Below are 22,274 nucleotides of genomic sequence, written 5' to 3' on the forward strand. Positions count from 1 at the left end.
CCAGGAACCTCAATTCGACGTCGTGTCGTGGACAAGAATTACAAATTTCAAGAACCTCTCTACAGCGTATACTCACCAAAGATCTGTGTCTTCATGCTTACAAAATTCAATTAACACAACAATTGAATCCTAATGACCATGGACAGAGAAGAGAGTTCGTTGAATGGATCATTGAACATCAACAAATAAACCCTGATTTTTCGAGCAAAATCATCCTAAGCGATGAAGCACATTTTCATCTTGATGGCTTTGTCAATCACCGCATTTGGGGTTCGGAGAACCCACATGTGACTGTCGAAAAACAAATGCATCCACAACGCGTGACTGTATGGTGTGGATTTTGGGCTGGAGGCATAATTGGGCCATATTTTTTTGAAAATGATGCTGGTCAAGCAGTGACTGTTACTGGTGCTCGATATAGCGACATGATTACACAGTTCTTTCTGCCAAAATTGGATGATATTGATGTGTCCAATATGTGGTTTCAACAAGACGGTGCCACATGTCATACAGCCCGTGAAACAATTCAATTACTGCATGAGACATTTCCAGGTCGTGTACTCTCTCGTTTCGGTTATCAAAATTGGCCTCCTAGATCGTGTGATTTAACACCATTAGACTTCTTTTTATGGGGTTATTTGAAATCACAAGTCTATGTCAACAAGCCCACAACCACCCGTGCATTAAAGGAGGAGATTCAACGCTGCATCTAATTCAAATTCAGCCACATTTATGCAGAATGGTCATGGAAAATTTCAACAATAGAGTGCGCATGTGCATGCAAAGCCGTGAAGGCCATTTGTCCGATGTGTTATTCCATACATAACCCTATCATATGTACTTTACGAGTCAATAAAAATATAACTATCAAAAGACTAAAAACAGCGTTTTCTATTTAATTCAAATCTTGCGTTAATTTTGGGGCACCCTTTACCTGCACACCAACAACATTTTAACAAAAATTGAAAAAAAAAATGTATGTATATAAAAATGTATGTAAAAAAAGACCGTGTTAACGATTTTTAAAAACAAGTTTTGAAAAATTAAGGTTTTTCGGGAAGTAAAATGACGTTTAAATTTTTGAAAATAAAGTCTTTTTGCAGATACATTGTTAAAACTTTAAGTACAGGAAATGTTTTTAAACATCCTCTTTGAATAAATTAGCAAGTTAGTATTTTCAATTAAAAGGAGAATGGATTTTAATGCAAGGATTCAAAGAATTGATAGATTAAGTATAAATATCATATTTTCACAAAATTTTTCCACTTAATATTTATATTACTTATTTTACAACACAATCCTCCTAACTATAGTATACAACGTTTGGTTAAATTTATGTACATACATATCTTTCTAACTTCTCAGTCTCTTAAATAAACCTTTCCCTTATAGATTCCAAAGAGTAAAACAACTAAGAGAAGAAATTAGTACCTTACCAAAGCAATTGCTATTACTTGTTTCATAGGAGCTAAAACTTCTCAAACTCGGCGCAACCTCAATTTCCTTACCCTCAAAAAATCAAATGACAACTTTAGAATAGAATAGCACCATTTGCGAGAGTTTTTAGACAATATTGTATAGAAATATCTCCTCGTCCTCAGTTGATATTCTACCGTCGACTTATTGCCTTCGTGTGGAGTGTTGTTGTTCTCGCTATTTGGTGTTGTAGATCGTGCTAGAACCCAAAAATATATAATTTTCAATAGTTCTCGTTAAAACTAAATTGGTGAGTTTAGTTGAATACGTTTATCTGATAATTTTAGTTGACCTTCAGTCTTTTAAAGCAAAAATTGTTCTATGGAAAGGGCACTTTTCTCGTAATATCCTTGTGAGATTCAGGTTGCCCTTAAACATTATAAATCCTCTGTTCTTCGGATATCGTATACCTGTTTGGATTCTGGTTTATTTAAGTAGTACATTCATTGTGCGAGTTATGTTTTTCGTTTTTCTCGTGTTTTTATTTGAAATGTGCACCTTGAGGCATTTTCGACATCTTTCATTATAATTTATTTTATATGTATTTTCATCTTAAAAGTGGGAATTTAAAGGTTGTCGAACGCTAAAAACTCGTTGTTCTACCGGCGGCCGGGTGCGGCATGACGGCGGCAGTGGTGGTTTTCATAGGTCTCTCTTTGTATCTATCATTTCACATGTTTAAAAGTTAATGTATAAATATACCCTAGTTTTTCATTCAGATCTCTCTCCTATCTGTCATCGACAATTAACACGAGGTTTTGTTTTCTTGTTGATATCACAATTTCTAGGAATTTAATAATAATAACAACAAACTTATTGATGAAATTTTTATAAATGATGTATGTACATAATAAGTACATCATAACCAATATTGAATAACAACTAAATGACTTTTCTATTTTGCAAACTTGAACTTATGAACACAACTATTTGAGTTTAAAATTCAAAATCTATAGACAATATTTTGAACGTCACAAATAAGTAAGTGTTAAATAAATGTTTATCAATGACTTAAATCTGCTCAAATGGATCAATTAGCTGCTACTTATTGATGCACATGGTTTTAAAAAAATACATATTGTCATGGAAATTGAAGAAAAAGAACTAAATGTGTAATTACAGCTGTTTTGATTTTTTTATACCATCTCATATGAATACATATCTCCATTTGTTATTTATTATTTTTTCAAAAATATAGAAGCTTGCGTCAGAACTATTTGAGTGTTTTATCTGATATTCCTAATGCGGAAGTTATATTTCAATGTTTTTTTTTTTTAAAACATTTTTTAGAGCACAGGGAACTGAAAGAATGTGTGGTATATCAATATCTAAGAGTTAAATACTATTATTTCATAAGAATCTGTACAATCAATCGAATTCTTTTAAATATATGGTTTTTGCATGGAATATGGCATATTGAAATGCTTTTTAATGCTTTTTTAAGTTAATGTCCTTTGAAATGTGAAAACTTGATACAACACAATTATGAAGGTGCTAAAATTATACCGATAAACACTCACTTCAAAAATGGCAAAAATTAACAGTTGTAGCCATTTGACTTATATTGTTTTTACCAAAGATTTCTCTGAAAGTAACGCTCGTTTTTCATTTTCAACATCAAAATGAAACCTCTTATCGGAAAATTCTATAATATTTCATAACATATAATATATCATTTAAAAAACCTTAGAACTTTTTAATTTAAAAGAGTGTTGCTAGAATGTACGTGAGTACACGACTTTAAGATCTTCAAATATTAGCAGACTTTTCGCTTACATCTTAACCAATATTTTATCGAGCAAACAATTTTATCTGTCAAAAGTGACAGTACAAAAATTGGCTGTCAATCGGCAATTTTGTTTATTTATTAACTTCCCATAAGAAGTTATTGTAATGGGTCCGATTCGTCAAATTGAAAATTTTGACATTTCTCGACGTTTCAAGGTCCCTAGAGTCGAAATAAAAGATTTTTAGAAAGATGTCTGTGCGTGCGTGGGTACATACGTTCATACGTCCGTACGTTCACGCGTTTTTTTCGTCGCCCATAGCTCAAGAACCAGAAGAAATATCGACTTCAAATCAATTTTGTTATACAGATAATAAGGCAGAAAGATGAAGATGAACTCTTAAGACCTGAATATCCCATGAACCAAAAACGCTACAGACTTGAATTGAATATTGTAACCTGATACCAAACAAGTATATTTTTTGAAAAAAAAAAAAATCCAATTAACGGTTTTTTTTTTATAAATCAAAAAAAATTAAAAAAAAAAATGATTTTATCTCCAAAACAATTTTGTGCAACGAAAAATAACGTTTTTAACATCTGGTAAAATTTTGAGAAAAATCGAATCAACATAAAAAAACATTACTTAAAGTTGGTAAAAATTGAATTTCAACGCAAATATCTTTTCAAAAATTTGAGATTATGGTTTCCAACTAACTTTAACTTATAAGAATTATTGTTTTCAACATTCTGAAAAGTTTTGAGAAAAATCGTATTGACATTTTTTTTACAAAAAAAAAATAAAAACTTAAAAGAAAATTTAACAAAAGTTGGTAAAAATTGATTTTCGACTTAAATATCTTTCCAAAACTTTGAGACATTGGCTTCAAGTTACTTTTGTCTTTTAAAAAATATTGTTGTCAACATTCAGTAAAATTTTGAGAAAAATCGAATTGACAGTTTTTTTACTAAAAATAAATAAATCCTAACAAAAAATCAATACTAAATCTTGGCAAAAATTTACTTTCGACTCAAATAGCTTTTCAAAAATTAAAAATATTGTCTTCAAACTTTTTTTTTGCAAATTATAAATTACAAGCTTGAGGTGTTTATCATAAGCTTGACTGTAGAATATTGCCTTGGTAAATTTAGAATTAATTTTAATATTTTTTTTGCACTCTTTGAAGCTTTTTAAGTAGGTTTCAGCGCAGGCTGCAAAATAGTTTTGAATATCAACATTTTATTATGCACACCAAGACTTGATCTGCGATTTATGAAAGGGTATACAATTCGTCTTAAAAGATTAGTTTTGTTAATCGTGTTAGCTATATGTTCGTCAAAAGTCAGTTTCTTGTCAAGTGTTACCCTAAGGTATTTGCAGTTTTCAGACCAAGGGATAGCGACGGATAGCTGTAACGAAGTTTGTGGCAAGAAATCTGATTTTTTTCGCTGAGAAAGCCATATAGCTTGCAATTTTTCAGCTTAACCTTGATTTTCCAGTTATGAAAATAGTTTTGTACGGTATTAAGTGAAAAAAAGTGCTGTGTCGTCAGAAAACATTGCAAATTTAGTGTTTGCGTCAAAAGATGGCAGGTCGGACACAAACATTTATAAGTATGGGTCCCAGCACAGTGCCCTGTGGAGCTCCACTGACTATATCATAGAGAATAGAGTTTACACTACCTGCGTATACAGCAAATTTTCTACTGTGTAAAAAACGTTATATCAATTTAATTAGATACGTCGGAAAACCAAACATCATTAGTTTGTAAATTAACCCGTCGTTCGTGCCAAACAGTGGTCAAAGGCTTCTTCAATGTCCAAAAGTTCCGTACGAGTCTATTAGTTCTAAAGCCAAACTGCTCATTGGGGTATATGTTTCCAACCTCGATAAGGTTTAGTTATCGTAGATTAATTAGTTTGTTAGACAGTTTACCAACTGTACTTAATTAGCTAGTAGGCCTATAACTATTAGGGTTATTCTTAGCTTGACGAGGTTTGCAGATAGCTATAACTTTTGCTTTCTTCCAATCAATCGGGCAATACAAAAGAATCATACAACAATTGAAAACCATTGTAAGATACTTGTTGGCTATTGATGGTAAGGCTTTAAGCAACCCGTTGCTCATACCATCAAGACCAGATGATGTTTGGGGTTTTAATTGTTTAATCAACGCCTTCACATAACTATTTAAAAATTTTTGTTTGGCTATTTACGTAACTCGGTAAGGAATTGAGCTCAATAAGCTTATTTTGAACAATATTTTCAGTCACAATGTCACAGAGATGAGATAAGAGTAAATGATTTTGGCCTTTTCTGATTGAATAACAATAACACAGCCATTGACTCGAGAAGGAGGAATTATTGAATTATTTTTAAAATAATTTTTGTTTTGGATAAGAGACTATTTCATTTTTTATTTTTAAAATGTCTATTTCGTCCCTATTTTTATTTATTATATTTATTTTTTATTTAAATTTTAGCATTGTGCTTAAAAATATCGATTCTATACCGAATCCATTTTCTTCTTTCCGAGTTGCGCATGCGAATCAATCGTATGATATATTCGGGTAGTATAATTTGATTTTATTGAAAGGATTGATTCTTAGGAATAGATAATTCAGCCGCTCTATTTACAACTTCCATAAAAGAATCTCTGAGCCCATCACCATCAGGTGAAGTAATGGAATCGATAGTTATACTACTTTGGTCGTCGGTTATCAAAAAATTGGCTGACATCTTGCAACCGTTTATACTCGTCTAAATACCAAATTGTTTGTATTGTTTTCTTAAATAAATGTCCATCTTCTCTGTAATCTACCGAGCAAATTATTCTCCAAAGAGCCCACCAATTTGTAGGTTTCCTAAGTCTTCCAACTGTATAAACCGACAATTAATATCATTTATGACCCTACCTTTATTAAAGCAATTCCATTTGGATTATTTTCTTTTCCATTGACTTTTTTTGACCAGTAATATGAGTTTTTTTTCAGTAATTAGGGAAATCATATGTCATTTCAAAAAGTGGCTAGGATGCGACCCACACTGATAACTTCCCATCTTGTCTGTCGATTTGTCTTGCTTAAAAGCTTGTGGGTTTTCGTGTTGGGTTAAAAAAGTTGTCAGTTGAATTATTTCTAAAAATTTTAAAATTACCAACCAATATTTTTCATATAAAGAAATTGTTAAGTTGGAAAATCAAGTTTTCTTAAATAGATTTTTAGTCGAAACAAATTTTTTACCACTTTTAGTAGAATTTCTTTACAAATTGGATGAATGAAATTAATTTGAGAGATACCAAGAACCAAACATGAATTTTTATCAAATTTGCGTACTATTTTTTGTACATTTTATTTTTTCATGAAAAAGCGGAAAAAGCTACTGAATATCGAAAATAATATTTTCTTTGAAATAAGAAAAGTTTGAAGACAATATTTTTGATTTTTGAAAAGCTATTTGCGTCGAAAGTGAATTTTTACCAAGTTTTGGTATTGTTTTTTTTTTGTTAGGTATTTATTTTTTGTTAAAAAATGGTCTATTCAATTTTATCAAAATTTTACTGAATGTTGCCAACAATATTTTTTAAAAGATAAAAGTCGTTTAAAGCGAATATCTCAAAATTTTCAAAAGATATTTGTTTCGAAAATCAATTTTTACGAACTTTTGTTAAATTTTCTTTTAAGTTTTTATTTAAAAAAAAAAAAAAAACTGTCAATTCGATTTTATCAAAACTTTTTCAAATATAGAAAACAATATTTCTTATAAGATAAAATTAGTTGGAAGCCATAATCTTAAATTGTTTAAAAGATATTTGAGTCGAAAATCATTTTTTAATAACTTTTGTTAATTTTTGTTCGGTTTTTAATTTTTTGTACTGAATGTTAACAACAATATTTTTTGAAAGACAAAAGTAGTTTAAAGCCAATATCTACAATTTTTGAAAAGATATTTGAGCCGAAAATCAATTTTTTACCAACTTATATTAATTTGTTTGTTTAGGTTTTTAGTTTTTTGTAAAAAAAAACTGTCGATTCGATTTTCTCAAAATTTTACTGAACGTTGACAACAATATATTAAAAAAGGTAAAAGTCGTTTAAAGCAAATATCTCAAAGTTTTGAAAAGATATTTGAGCCAGAAATTAATTTTTACCAACTTTATGTAATGTTTTTTTAAGTTTTTATTTTTTTTTAAATTTTCAATTTGTAAAATCGGACCCATTACAATAACTTCCTTTGGGAAGTTAATAATTCAAATCGTAATATAACTCTATACATTTTTCCAATTTATAAAATTCATTATTGACTTTTGGGGCAATCCTTTGTTCAAAAAATTCAAGATCTATACAATTTAAAAAAAGCCGTGGCCGACCAAATTATTTTTGCTTTTATTGAATCAAGTACTTATTCTGAATTCAAATTATTATAATTTAATCGAGTGATTTGACTTTGTTGATTTAATACAGCTCCAGATAGAGTTTTGAACATTTAATTTCTGTTTAAAGAATGTGTCCGCGCTGCAATTACAAATTTTTGTTTGTATTAATTTAATCAAAAAACTTTTTTAAATTGAATTAAATTCGTTGATTTCGTTGGAGCTCAAAGATTTATTTTTTTTCTATTACGTGTTTAAAATGAGAGAGTAATTAAGGAACAATAAAGTTTATTGTTTTTAATAATGTTCTTCTTCTTTTCAAACATTTCAAGGCGATTAAACTATTAACTATTTTAGTTGGTAATTTCAAACAATCTCAAGAACAACTTCTGTTTATTGCCTTCAATGTACATATAAGAAAGTATTAAGAATATTTGTATTTATTTAGCTTTTGAGTTTGAAAAATTATTAGAAAATCCAATATCAAAATTAATACTTTATTGCATGTGAAAAAAAAAAATTAAAAATCGAGGAGGCTGGGATGCAACCCATACTTAAAACTTCCCATCCGTGCCCGTCTGTTGGTTTGTCTAAAATCTCCAAAAAATATTAATAGCAACATTTTGTGTGAAATTCAAAAATTTTAAGTAAATTTCTTTCTTTGTTCTCATTAAATCAAAACCGATTTCTTGTCAGTTTTTTTTTTGTGTTTGTAAGTTTTCGTCTCTTCTACGAAAACTTGTCATTTCAATTTTTTAAAACATTAACAAAAAGTTAGCAACAAAATTCCCATAACGTAACATAAGTTTGATTTCAATATCTGTTTTTGTTTCCGACATTATTTGTCGAAAATAAGTTTTATCAATTTAAGCAGATTTTTATTTTTAAGTTTTTGTCTCTTATAAAATTGCCAGTTTTCTAAGAACAACTTACATTAATAACAAAATTTTATTTAGAACAAAATAATTTTGAAGTCAATAAATTTGCATCGATTCTCAAAATATTCGAATCGAAAATCTATTTTTACCAATTTTTCGTAGATTCTTATTTTTATTAAAAAAAAACTGACTTTTGGATTTGATAAAAGTTAAAAACAATATTTTGTACAAGAAAAATTAGTTTTAAGGCAATATTTCGAATATCATTTTTTTATTAACTTTTAGAAAAAATTATAAATTGTATGTTTTATTTTTTTGTGTAAAAAAGAGGTACTTTGATTGTAAATGTAAATGTAATGTAAAATTTAAAATGTAATTGAAGTTTCTAGCGTTATTAGTTCGTGAGATATTTTGAGTCGCTTTTTTGAAAGCCCTTCTGTATATTTCTGTGTCTCAACTGGTTCTTGAGTATTATTATTCTTGAACCCGAACGTACGTGTGCGTACACCGCACACACACATCTCTCTTAGAACCTTTTAATTTAGATTCAAGGGAACCTGAAACGTGTAGAAATGTCAATTTTCTATTTTAGATTCCACAAATCGAAACAATGACACTAACATCCTATTGGAAATTAATAAAGATTGGGTTGCCTACCGAACCAAAAGTTGGGCCAACCCAAGGTTGCCTGCATTTCAGATGTTAAGTCTTTAATAAGGGTCCATTATTATTATTTTTGTTTAGTACCTATGACAGATAATTATTTATAGCGTTTAGAATATCAACATTTTTGGAAACTAATAATTATATATCAAAATGTATTTCAACTGAGAGTGATAATAATTATGAGTAATATTTAAAAAAAAACAAAGAACCTTAAATTAATTAAACTAATTATTAAGCTAAAATCAATTCTGATTAAATCTACTTTCATGAATTCTTAATTTTCTGTAAGAAGACTTATCTTAATGGTTTAAATATTGGATACATCACGCAATGCCAATTTGGAAAAATTCCACGGATGTTGTATGAACATTTTAGAATTTTATTTTTACATGCTTAAAGTTTTTATATGACATTAGGCGCATTAACTCAAACAAGAATAAGCTATACAAGTCTTGGAGGTACATATTTATAACTTTATAAAGAATTTTAGTGAAATTTATTTTAGTTTTTTTTAACGAATGTATACGATATTTTTGGTAATTCGGCAATATATAAAGTATCGGGGTTTTCATTGGGGACTTCACAACTTTGAATTGAATTTGTGAATGCACATTTTCATCATTGAATTCTGATCGTCAATTTATTAAGTAAACTTAAAATGTTCATAATGGCAAAATAAACTAACTAGCAACGTCTGCAAATTTTCTAACGAAATTCGGAGTGGGTGACCGCAAATTCAACAACGTTATTTCCAATTTTCGGTCGCAACTCACGCTCTAAGTATATTTATTTTGTTTCTAGTTTATTTTTGTGTGATGTTGCCTTGCCTTGTCAGTGATACAACGGGTTAATCGAAGTGTCGAAAATATCACCGCCACCCTTCAGGTGGACATAACAAACGATCCAAATCATTAATGATAATGTATTTCGACTTATATTCCGCTTTCCGATGTTTTCTAGCATTGGAACGACATCTTTTACCGCCAAACAATACAATTTTACTTTTTATCTGCTTCCCAATTTATATGGTGCCTTGCAAATACTAAACACTTTTAAGCATGTTTTGTAGTTAAAATCGTAATTTTTGTTGAGCCTACAAGCTGGTAAATTATTAGGTTATCATGCAAGCTGTAATATTCATCTCTTTTTTTAGCTCAGTGGCAGCCTTAAAGAGATTGCGCAGTTTCAGACAGCATAAGGGACTTCATTTGCAGTCAACTGCATTCTTTGAACGTACATTTTGACCAAGACAACTAGTTAGTTTTTCAAGTTTCATAAATTTTGAAATTGGAACTTTACTTCACTAACCTATACCTTCAGTTCATCGTACAAAAACGATGAAAAATACTATTGTCTACAAAACACTCCTCAAGCAAACTAAAAGTCATTCAAGACTTGCATTTTGTTTTGTAAAGAAATATTACTTATTTCTTTTCCAATTTACACAATAGATTAAATGGAATTTTATAAAATAATAAAGTTCAGCTTTCCATTGAATGAAAGAACATGATTTATTGTCATTTTGACGTTAGTTGACTTGACTTGGTTTACTATCAAGGGAGATTTTTCTTCACTAACTTTCCAGTCAACTTTTAAATAAAGATTCCTTAATTGGAAGGCTATTTTTTTAGCAGCTTTCCAGTTATAAACTAGAAACTTACCTTACTTTCAAGTCTCTTAAGTCATCTGAACATGCTCATTTTTATGGCTTTTTCGGCCTGATGAGAGATGTCATCATGTCCACGAGTTCCGTTTTTGGTGTGCATGATAATAAATTTCGAATCATTTTGTGGGAACACTCAACCATACGCCGAACTTCCTCATAAGTTTTAACTTCCAAGATCATATTTTTAATAATTTCGCGCTTTTTGTTAGCACAATTCTTCCACGGCCAGTTGTCTTATAAAAACTGTATAATTTGTGTTTTTAATAATGAAACCAATTAAACATGAACAATTTAGTAATATGTAATTAAGTCACTTATGTGGTGAATAAAAATACATCGTTTTTTTTTAAATGTAGAATAATAAAAACATATTTTTGTCAAAATTCACCAACGAAGCTACCTCACTAACATTTCCAATTGTATCCGGACTAAAGGCTGTTGAAGGGCAAAAAATATTGTTTCTTTCTAAACTTGCACCGTCTACAAATCACTTGTCCAAAAAGCTGGGTTCCCCATTTACGTTAAGAGTCGAGAAAATTAAAAAATAAGTATTCGTCCTTTAAAATACGTGCACCTGACTCAATTTTCCATGTTTTAAATTCACCATCGTTTTGGCCTAAAGGAATAATAGGTCATAAATTTATGAATAAGTCAAACAACCTTTTTCGTCAATATCTGACAACGCTAAACCACCGTCAAAGCAGCTTAAAAAGGTAAATGGACTTCGGACAAAGACCAAAATTTTATACAAAAACATTAACAATCTTCCTCACGATGTCATAATATCGACGGAAACATGGCTCAACAACTCTATCTCGGACTCGGAGCTGTTTTGACTCCTCTTATCAAGTCTTTAGACGTGATCGTCATAATTCAAACGCTGTTGGTGGCGGAATTATTGTCGCTATTAACAATACTCTCACTAGTTACCTGATTGACAACTTTCGATCAACAGACATCGAAATACTATACTTAAAAATTAAAATAGCAAAAGGACATTTATTTATTGTATCAGCATATATACCTCCAAGCTCCAAGAACGAGGTTAATGAAAAACTAAACAACTGTATAGAAAGTATTTATATCCTTTGGAGCCTGAAGACGAAGTACTGGTTGTTGGTGATTTTAATTTAGCCAATCTCAATTGGATTCAAATTGACGCCGATAACTTCTACGTTCCAATAAACGCGTCATCTTCACATGAGTTTTTATTAACAGATGTAATGTCTTCATGTGGCTTAAGTTAACTAAACGGTGTGAAGAACCGTTTTGGAAAAACTCGCTTTTCACTGACTGACTCTAACATCCTATATGTAGACCACATTCGGAAAATTGAATTAGACCTTAAAAATAATCCTGATAGTTTTTAGAAATTCGTTAAGCGTAAGAAGAAATCATGTGGGTACCCTAACTTAATGACTGATTCGACATCAAATAGTATATTGAGCCGAGAATAATTGCGAACATGTTTGCAAACTACTTCAAAGATTTTTTTTTTTTTTTTTTTTTTTTTTTTTTTTTTTTTATATCCGATGGAAATCTTCAAAAGACACTCGGTAAGAATCGGTACCGAGTAGTGTGGGACTCTTACCGCACTAAAACCACCGGTGAATCAGGACCAATCTATGAAAGATCGACAAATGATTTTTATTTCTTAATTTTTAAAATCGCATTGGGGGAAGTTTAAGGTTATAACACTTTCCCGTAGCTTTTAGCCCATCAGCTCATGAGGCTTGGTTCTTCTTAATCTCCGAACATTGTCTCGTACATTTAATACGGTCTCCATTTCAGAGTTAGTATGACTTTGCAGCCGCTTATTGTGTGATACAGCGTGTTTCTTAACCACTTCTGTAACCATTTCAATTTGAAGGTCACGATGTAGATCGCTATTTCTTATATACCAAGGGGCATTTATTATTCCACGAAGGACCTTGCTTTGGAATTTTTGGATGGGTTCAGCATTTGTTTTCTTTGTACAGCCCCATAGTTGGATGCCATATGTCCAAACGGGTTTCAATACTTGCTTATATAACATTAGTTTGTTCTGGATAGAAAGGTCAGAGTTCTTTCCTATTAACCAGTACATTTTTCTGTACTTCAAGTTTAGTTCTTCTCTTTTCTTTTTGATGTGTTCTTTCCATTTAAGCTTTGCATCCAAATTCATTCCAAGGTATTTGGCAGTATTGGAGTAAGGTACTTCTGTACTGTTTATAAAAATTGGAACATTGTTTATGTTTTTGTTTGTAAAGTTTATATGCGTCGATTTTGTTTCGTTTAATTTGATACGCCATTTGTGCGTCCAATCACTAACTTTATCGACTGCATTTTGCAATTTTTGTGTAGCCTTCGTAACGGATTTATCTGGCACCAATATTGCAGTATCATCAGCAAAGGTGGCCATGATAGCGTTGATGTCCACTGGAATATCCCTTGTATATAACAGATACAGGGTTGGTCCTAGGACACTTCCTTGTGGTACACCGGCTTCAATTTTCTTAAGTTCCGAGTAATTTTGGTCGTACCGTACTCTAAAGAGTCGGTTCGTAATATAGGATTTCAGTATTTCGTAGTACTGCCTGGGGAAGTCCCTATGCAGTTTGTACTCAAGTCCCAAGTGCCAAACCTTGTCAAAAGCTTGAGCAACATCTAAGAATACAGACGAGCATACTTGTTTTTCTTCAAGTGCCTTTTCCACAACATCCGTAATTCGATGCACTTGGTCTATCGTGGAATGTTTATTTCTAAATCCAAACTGATGGCTCGGAATTAGTCTTCTTTCTTCAATTATTTTGTTAAGCCTTTTAAGTAGCAGTTTTTCAAAAACTTTTGCCATGATTGGTATAAGCGATATTGGTCTGTAAGATGTAACTTCTGTTGGTGGCTTACTTCAAAGATGCTTTGTAGATTATAATACTATTAGTTTTCCTAACACATCTACCACTGTTATAAATTTTCCCCACTTAAATTGTATCAATTTCGTTATTAGTGAAGATACTGTCCTTAATAGTATCCTACAGCTTGACGAATGTTCTAGTCCTGGTCCCGACGGTGTACCATCATCCAATGTGCTGCGTATTTAGCACACCCGTTATGTGTTCTTTTCAACACGTCCTTAAGTGACTCGCTGTTTCCTTTTATCTGGAAGAGCTCCTATTCATAATACCAGTACACAAAAAAGACCCTAAAAACTATCTGTGATACCTAAACTATTTGAGTCAATCGTATGTAGCGCCCTTTCTTTTCACTGTAGTTCAATTATCTGTGATAGCCAGCATGGTTTTGTTTCAAAAGCGTACAACTGTTACTAATCTGTTTCACTTTACGTCCTTTTGTTTCGATCTTTTTGAAAAACGTGAACAAGTAGATCGTATCTTAACTGATTCCAGCATAATCTTGTCATAAAACATTACTTTTAAAACTATCACAGCAAGGTTTTAACGACAGTTTCTTAAACTGGATCTTATCATATTTGCAAGATAGAAGTTATAGTTATATATTTAAATTTAGTAATGAGTGTTCAAGTTCATTTGTTGTGAATTCTGGTGTCCCCCAGGGTAGTCACCTTGGTCCCATTCTATTTGTCTTATTTATAAATGACTTGGTTTCGATCATACAAAATTCGTCTGTCCTAATATATGCTGATGACATTAAATTAGGAAAAAAATAACTCTACATCTGACTGTCTTCTCTTGTAAGAAGACTTAATATTATTCAGGGAATGGTGCAATAATAATAGTCTTGTTTTAAATGTTGACAAATGTAAAACCATGAGTTTTACACCCAAAAAAGTTCCAATCGTTTTTACTTACATGTTTGATTCTTGTCCTTTAAGTAGAGTATATATATGTTCTGACTTAGTTGTTGTCTTAGATCCTAAACTAAAATTCAATGAACATATTAACTTCAAAGTTAAAAAAGCAAATAGAGTTCTGGGTTTTATTAAGAGATTTCAGTGATCCTTGTGTTTTAAAATTACTTTTTGTTTCATTTGTGTCTTTGTGAGACCAGTCCTGGAATATGCTTGTACAGTATGGTCACCTTACTACGCCGACAACCGTTCAACAGTCTAGTTTAAGTTTTTAGATTTTAAGTATATATTAAGAATTTTTGACGTTAGTATTTAACGAATTATAAATGAATAAATAATTAATAGATTTTTATTTTTAAATAAATAACATTGGTCAACAAAATTTTAACTTTTTTTGCCACATGGACTTTTGTGATATTTGTTGCTTTAGTTGGTGATCATAAGAAAAAATAAATAGTTAAAAAAGTTTGTTGGCAAAAGATTTTATTTTATTGAGTAATTTGAAATATTGTGAAATAACACAGATCTGGTTAATCAAAACTGGATCTTAAGTGACATGTTGCAACCCAAAGCTTTATATGTCATTAACAGCTCGCTAACCCTGTAGCTGTCACTCTTGTGGTTACCCAACAAATTTCCAACAACATTTTTAAAAGCCTTCCATGCAGATTTTTCTAAATCGCTTAGTTTTTAGACGAGATCCCAATAGTTCTGATTGTTTTTTGGTCAAATTTAGATTCCGAACTAAATCATTTAAGTCTCCTTGAGTTATGAAATGTGGCACGTTTGCGATTCCTTTAAAATTAAAGTGTCATCGTCCTCGTCAACACATTTACCTGAAGTGGACGGGTGTGAATGGGCATTCTCAACAGACGTAGTTGCAACTAGTAATAGTTCTGGCAATTTTTTACAATTAGAGACTGGCCTTATAGCCCCAGATAAGTTAGAGTAAATAACAGTATTTTTTTCTTGTATTTTATACCGTTTATGTCAGTGAGACAAAAATAGCAATCCGAAACATAATCTCGCTGTTTAGTCCATATCATGGGTACTGCAAACGGTATAGGTCGTGCGCCTTTCTTCCAGTCGGTTGAATTTTTCACACACGTTATGCAACAGACATAAGGGGCCCCGGATTTGTCTTGATGGGCGACAGAAAAAATAAAACATTGGTAACAACACTCCAACACAAGATTCGTAAAGTTTCGGCTTTGTTTTTTGAATGTCAGTTCTTCGCAAACATAACATAAATAGATAGGATCACTGTTACACTTCCTTTTTTATTTATTTAATCCGTTAATTATCTAACGTTAATATAAACTTATAGCTATTTACATAATTTTTAATTTAAAATTTTAATTAATATAGAAATAAATAAATACTATAACAAATTAAAAAATCTTTCTTTAAATTGTTTGCTTTTAACATTGTCATTAAGATTAACAGATGAAATTAAATTATAAAATTTATTGAAGACTGAAATCAATTGATTTAAGGGGCTATTCATACCATAGTTAGTTCTGCTAAAGATCGGACATAAAGGTATCTGTCTTCTTATGCTAGTTTGGCTATAGCTAAAATTTAGACGATTCATAGCTGTTGCGGATATAATAGAACCATTAATTAATTTTAAAATAAAACAAAATTGGAGATATTGTCTATGTTGTGAAAGTGTAGGGAGCTTTATAAGCAAAAGTCTCTGAGAATAAGGAGGTGGTGTAAATATTTGGGAAAACGGAAGAAAACGAAGACAAAAACGCATAAATCTTTTTTGGATACTTTCAAGTCTGTCAATATGGACTGAATAGTATGGTGCCCATATAACTCAGCCGTATTCAAGTATTGGCCTTACAAATGATACATAAAGAAGTTTTAAGACGTATGGGTCACGAAAGTCACGAGAAAAACGTTTAATAAAACCTAGAATTTTGTTAGCTTTTTTAACTATAAAGTTATAATGGTCACAGAACGTTAATTTACTGTCAAGAATAACACCTAAATCAGAGAAAACGGAAAGCTTACAAAGGGAGGAAGAATCTAATAAATAGTTATAATCTATAATTGTTTTTTTGCGTGTAAAACACATAGTTTTACATTTGTCAATATTCAATAAAAGTGGGTTTGTATTGCACCTTTCCCTAAAACTATGAAGATCTTCTTGAAGCTGTGAGCAGTCATTAATTGAACTAATAGATTTGAAAATTTTAGTGTCATCAGCGTATATTAAAACGGAGGAGTTTTTATAATGGATGTTATGTCATTTATATATAAGATAAATAATAAAGGACCTAAATGGCTACCCTGTGGAACACCAGAATTGACGTAGAATTGGTCGGAGAATTCATTTCTGAATATAACGCTATAACTTCTGTTCTTGAGATAATTCGCGATCCACGTCAAGAATTTGTCGTTAAACCCTAAGGCCTTAAGTTTATGGACTAAAGTCTTGTGACACAATTTGTCAAAGGCTTTGCTGAAATCTGTGAATACGCAATCTACTTGTTTACGATCTTCGAAAGAGTCAAGGCAGAAAGAAGTGAAGTGAAGTAGGTTTGTAATTGTTGATTTATTCTGGACGAAACCATGTTGATTTTCACATACAATTGAATTACAATTAAATGATAACATCTTACAGATAATGGACTCAAATAGTTTGGGAATAACGGAAAGTTTGGCAATCGGCCGGTAATTTGTTATTTCATTCTTAGACCCTTTTTTATGAATCGGAGTTATAAATGCACTTTTCCATAAAAGTGGGAAAACTGAGCTTCTAAGAGATTCATTGAACATGTTTACAGGGTTAGTAACAAAAAATGCTAAAACAAAAAGGTGTTAAAATGCAACCACAAATATTTTTGAAACGGTTTACTTGGAAGCGCTTCTGTTAATTTGCTGCGTAGTACAAGTTTTGAGTTATACCATATCACAACAAAACTGAACATAATTGACACTTGACAATTGTGATTTAGTAATGAGACAAAACAGAATCAGCTATCAAAGTTCGTGTGACAAAACCAGTGCAATTAAGTAGATATTAAAAACAAAAAAAATTGAAAAAGAAATTCTGATTTAAGAAGAACATATTTTCTAGTCTAATACCCCATCCCTACAATTTTCAATTTTTCAAAATTATTTTTGACACGCTGAAACTCATTCTGTTCTTTTTTTAACTTTTGCTACCAATCGGTAACTATTGTCATGCCTAAAAGTTAACATTTAAATCAGCTGGATATTTATTAATTTTTGCAATAAACCCCTTCAAGCCGGTAAAAATGATTTTGTAATATCTCAAATTGTTTACGCGTTATTAAACAAAATTATCAAGTCAAGTTATATACAAAACTACCTTGTTTTAACGGAAATAGGGAAGTCGACATTTTTGTAATACTTTTAAATTTGTTTTAATACAACCGCTTTATACCATCCCCCAACTGCAATTCGACAGAAACTTCCAGATTTCTATACCTCCCAGATCTTTTTGGGAGAATAGGACATTCTTGGAGGATGAGTCAATCCATTTTTACACAGATAGATCAAAAAGAAAAGAAGGGGTTGGTGGAGGTGTGTACTCTGAACGACTGAAATTAAGTCTCTCATTCCGCCTTCCCAATCATTGTAGCGTGTTCCAGGCGGAACTTTGGGCGATAAAAGAAGTCTTGTCTTGAAAGAAAACGTGATATCAACATCTGATATCCGTATTTTCTCTGATAGCCAGGCCGCTATCAAATCTCTGGACTATGTCTCTACAAACTCTATAAATGTCGATCATCTCTAATGGAGTTGGCACAACAGTTTAATATTCACCTTTGCTGGGTGCCGGGCCATAGAGACATTCCAGGTAACTGTAAGGTAGATGAACTCGCCAGGAATGGTACAGTGCAGCCCATCCTACCACGATTGGCAAGTATTGGCATACCAATCGCTACTGTTGCTAATGCAAGACGCTGTGAGGAGGGCAGGCACCAGGTGGAACAACATCACCTAGTGTCAAGTCACAAAAAACATCTGGCCAACACTGGATTTAAAACGTTCAAGGTGCTTGCTCTCTCTAAGCAGATCGCATATAAGCTCATAACCAGAAGCTGTCTAATAGGAAAGCACGCCACGAGACTAGGCGTATTCTCAAAAGACTTTTCAAGAAGCTGTATGGACTAGGAAAAGGAAGAAACGGTTCTTCATCTCCTCTGCACATACCCTGCTCTAGCTCGAAAACGCATGAATTACCTAGACGAATTCTTCTTTAACGATCTAAACGATCTAAACCATATTGGTATAATCAGCCTCTCACGTTTCGTAAGGGACTCAAGCTGGTTCTATTGAGCTTAGGAGGAAGCCTCAAGATTCATGTGGTATCACAATGGGCCATTAAACTGGCCTAAGTGTGTCCGTTTCCATCTTGGACAGCCACTAAAACCTAACCTAACCTAACCGCTTTGGACAAGATAATTGCTGTACTAAATATAAAGGACTATTCTTCTTGAATACTTTTATATACAGAAATTGAAATAAACTTTTTGGAATCTAATGATGTTCTACGAAAAAATAAATTAAAACCGTATTTTTGTTAACTTTTTAAAAAACTGTACGAATACAAATTGCATTAAAAAAATGCAAAATTAATTTTGTTCTATCTGACCACAAGTGTTGTTCTGCTTTCTATTTTTGTTTATGTTTTTGAGGACGTCAGTGGTAAAATTTGTTAAATTTATTTTTAGGGTCACTCAAAATCACTGATAAGTGTGATGTTTTTGTGCTAGGGCATATAATGCGAATGTTTTGTGTGTCAATTTGTGCGCTTGAATAAGCTTAGGTGCGATAGCTTTTAGCTGAGTTGATTAGCATTCCCCTTCTTTGCATAAGTTTGTCAAGGCGTTTTTTTAGATTACCTTTGAAAATTATAAAAAGTAAAAGTTGAATGAAGAAAATGAATTTTTTGGAGTTTTTTCGATTATTTTAATGAACTCAAATTATCGCTTGTTATGAATTGCTTTTATCAATTTTATGAACTGTTTTGTATTCACTAAATAATTGCAAGAAGCATTTTATTTAAATTTTTGTATAGAATCGAAAAACAATTGATAAAATGCCTGGAAATAAGTCATATGAAACACCAAAGGACTTCATCAATCCCGGATTACCATCAAAGTGCACCTGGCATTTGGGAACTACTGAAAAATCTCCACACTCACACAAGGATATGTAAGTAAATGCACACTATTTTGTAATTTTCGTTTTAATTTTTTTTTAAAACATACATATTTAGTCCACACCGCACAAAGATCACACCTGACATCGTCAGTGTCATAGGATGTACCCCGTTGGTCAGATTAAATAACATTCCCCAGGCAGAGGGCATCAAGTGCGAAATGTGTAAGTTAAAAACTGTCTTATTTTATTTTATTAATTCCTCTAACATAATTTAAATCCTAGATGCCAAATGCGAATTCCTAAACCCTGGTGGTTCAGTCAAGGATCGCATAGGTTATCGAATGGTTCTGGAAGCCGAAGAAAAAGGTCTTCTCAAGCCTGGATACACTGTGATTGAGCCGACTTCAGGAAATACCGGTATTGGTCTAGCGATGGCTTGCGCTGTCAAAGGCTACAAATGTATCATAGTAATGCCAGAGAAAATGTCAAATGAAAAAGTTTACGCCTTGCGTATATTGGGAGCCAAAATTATTCGTACTCCTACTGAAGCACCTTTCGACTCACCTGAAGGTCTTATTTGTGTTTCTCAACGATTGCAAAAGGAAATCAAGAATTCCATTGTGTTGGATCAATATCGCAACCCTGGAAATCCTTTAGCACATTACGATGGAACTGGTGCTGAAATTCTCTGGCAATTAGACAACAAAGTCGATATGGTAGTTTGCGGGTCAGGAACTGGTGGAACTATTGCTGGAATTGGTAGGAGAATCAAAGAACAAGTTCCTTCCTGTCAAATTGTGGGTGTAGATCCGTTTGGATCTATTCTGGCACGTCCCGAACACTTGAATGAGAGTGATGTGCAAATGTACGAAGTTGAGGGAATCGGGTATGATTTTATTCCAACAGTTCTCGATCATTCAGTGGTAGATCATTGGGTGAAATCTGAAGACAAAGAGAGTTTCCAAATGGCACGACGACTTAACAGAGAAGAAGGCATTCTTAGTGGTGGAAGCAGTGGCACAGCCCTTTCTGGTGCAATCAAGGCCGCCCGCACCCTTAAGGAAGGTCAACGTTGTGTCGTAGTTCTCCCCGATAGTATTCGCAATTACATGACAAAGTTTGTCTCGGACAACTGGATGGAGGCGAAGGGTTTCAAGGAAGTTGTGAACGAGCACAATCATTGGTGGTGGAATCATACAATCTCATCTCTAGACCTTACATGTCCGACAGTGACAATTGATTCATCAACTACCATTCAAGAGGCTATTGCAGTATTGAAGAAGCATAACATTCAACAAGTTCCACTCGTGCATAAGGACAGCGGGTAAGACTAACAAAATTAACGCTTACTTGATCAAAAATCTTATTTCCTACGGACTAATTTCAGGTCAATCTTAGGTGTGGTTAACCAAGAAACCCTCATAAACCAAATAGTAAGCATGAATCGACAAAACACGGATCCAGCTATTAAGGCGTTGAACAAAAAACCTATAGTTGTAACGTCAAATGCAATTTTGGGAAAAGTTGCACGAGTTCTTGAGGTTGAGACTTCAGTTCTTGTTGTAGACAAAGTCGATGAAAAAGATATGCTGAAAGGAATCATAACTAAGTTGGATGTACTTAGTTTCATTTCACAAGGACCAGTTAAGGCTTCCAATGGAACTACAAGTAGTTAAAGAGATCTGCCTTCAAAAGAAACTGGAATAAGACTAAAATCACTTCGGAATGCATTTTTTTTAATTTAACTAAATTTATATTTTTTGAATACGCCTACATGCATATATTTAATAAAAAATATATATACTAACATTGTTTGTATAATAGGAAAGTCTTATTATAATGGTACGTTCAAGTACAACAACATTCAAGTTGAAGAATGACTATGGTAAATGTTCATAATTAACCTACATATTTCCTAATTCTTGGGAAATCATCTTTCTCATGAATTTAAAGCCTAATTCTTGAATCTCCTCCATTCAAAATCGAATCGAATCCCGTAATATTGTTGTTTCCCAGGTTATTAAAAAGCTATCAGGAGTTTCACCCGAATTTACTTCGAATTTAAACTTGACAATAAGAAGAATAGGTGTTTGTTCAGAAAATAGCTCTCAATAAATTTTCCAATCTTTGATATGGAAACTCGCTAAAACTCGAGGAAAACTAGACCGATTTGGCTTATTTGGGTCTTGAATTATTTGTGGAAGTCCAGAATATGCATTAAACTACGAGTTGCAAAGAAAACAATAATACGATATTGAAGACGTGGCTGAAACAGTTCGTACAAACGTTCCGCAATTAAACCAACAATAAAGAATTGCGAACAACATTTAAGTTGTGAACAGTGGATCTTGTGGAATTTATTTTCTTGATTCTCTGGTAAAACGTTTCAATTTTCATTGCTTTTAATGTGGAGCAGATAGCAAAATGATGTAGCACTAACGTTGGCCTCATCTGAAATAACTGCAACTCTGCTATAAACAAACTGCACATTCCGTCTTGAAAATACCATCAAACATGGAAATCAACGAAACAC

General features: G+C 32.2%; 1 protein-coding gene across 2 annotated transcripts; it reads left to right on the forward strand.

The window, feature by feature from the left end:
- Positions 1-1,568: 1,568 nt before the first annotated feature.
- Positions 1,569-21,548, forward strand: LOC129946785 (cystathionine beta-synthase). Of its 2 annotated transcripts, none has more exons than XM_056057116.1 (5): positions 1,569-1,726; positions 19,656-19,792; positions 19,857-19,963; positions 20,024-21,065; positions 21,129-21,548. In XM_056057116.1, exons 2-5 carry the CDS (start codon positions 19,677-19,679, stop codon positions 21,415-21,417), a joined length of 1,554 nt encoding a protein of 517 aa, XP_055913091.1. In that variant the 5' UTR covers positions 1,569-1,726; positions 19,656-19,676; the 3' UTR covers positions 21,418-21,548. The 2 variants fall into 2 exon arrangements, with proteins under 2 accessions (XP_055913091.1, XP_055913092.1); XM_056057117.1 differs by lacking the exon at positions 1,569-1,726 and adding an exon at positions 9,526-9,577.
- The last annotated feature ends 726 nt before the right edge of the window (positions 21,549-22,274 follow it).

The sequence above is a fragment of the Eupeodes corollae genome, chromosome 2 (genome assembly GCF_945859685.1).
Source record: "Eupeodes corollae chromosome 2, idEupCoro1.1, whole genome shotgun sequence".
In the NCBI taxonomy this organism is placed as follows: domain Eukaryota; kingdom Metazoa; phylum Arthropoda; class Insecta; order Diptera; family Syrphidae; genus Eupeodes; species Eupeodes corollae.

Excerpts from the sequence above, each read along its gene's own strand:
- LOC129946785 (XM_056057116.1), top strand. The coding sequence starts at position 19,677 with ATGCCTGGAAATAAGTCATATGAAACACCAAAGGACTTCATCAATCCC. Across the intron at positions 19,793-19,856 it reads CCACACTCACACAAGGATAT|TCCACACCGCACAAAGATCA; the intron begins GTAAGTAAATGC and ends ATACATATTTAG. Across the intron at positions 19,964-20,023 it reads GGGCATCAAGTGCGAAATGT|ATGCCAAATGCGAATTCCTA; the intron begins GTAAGTTAAAAA and ends TTTAAATCCTAG.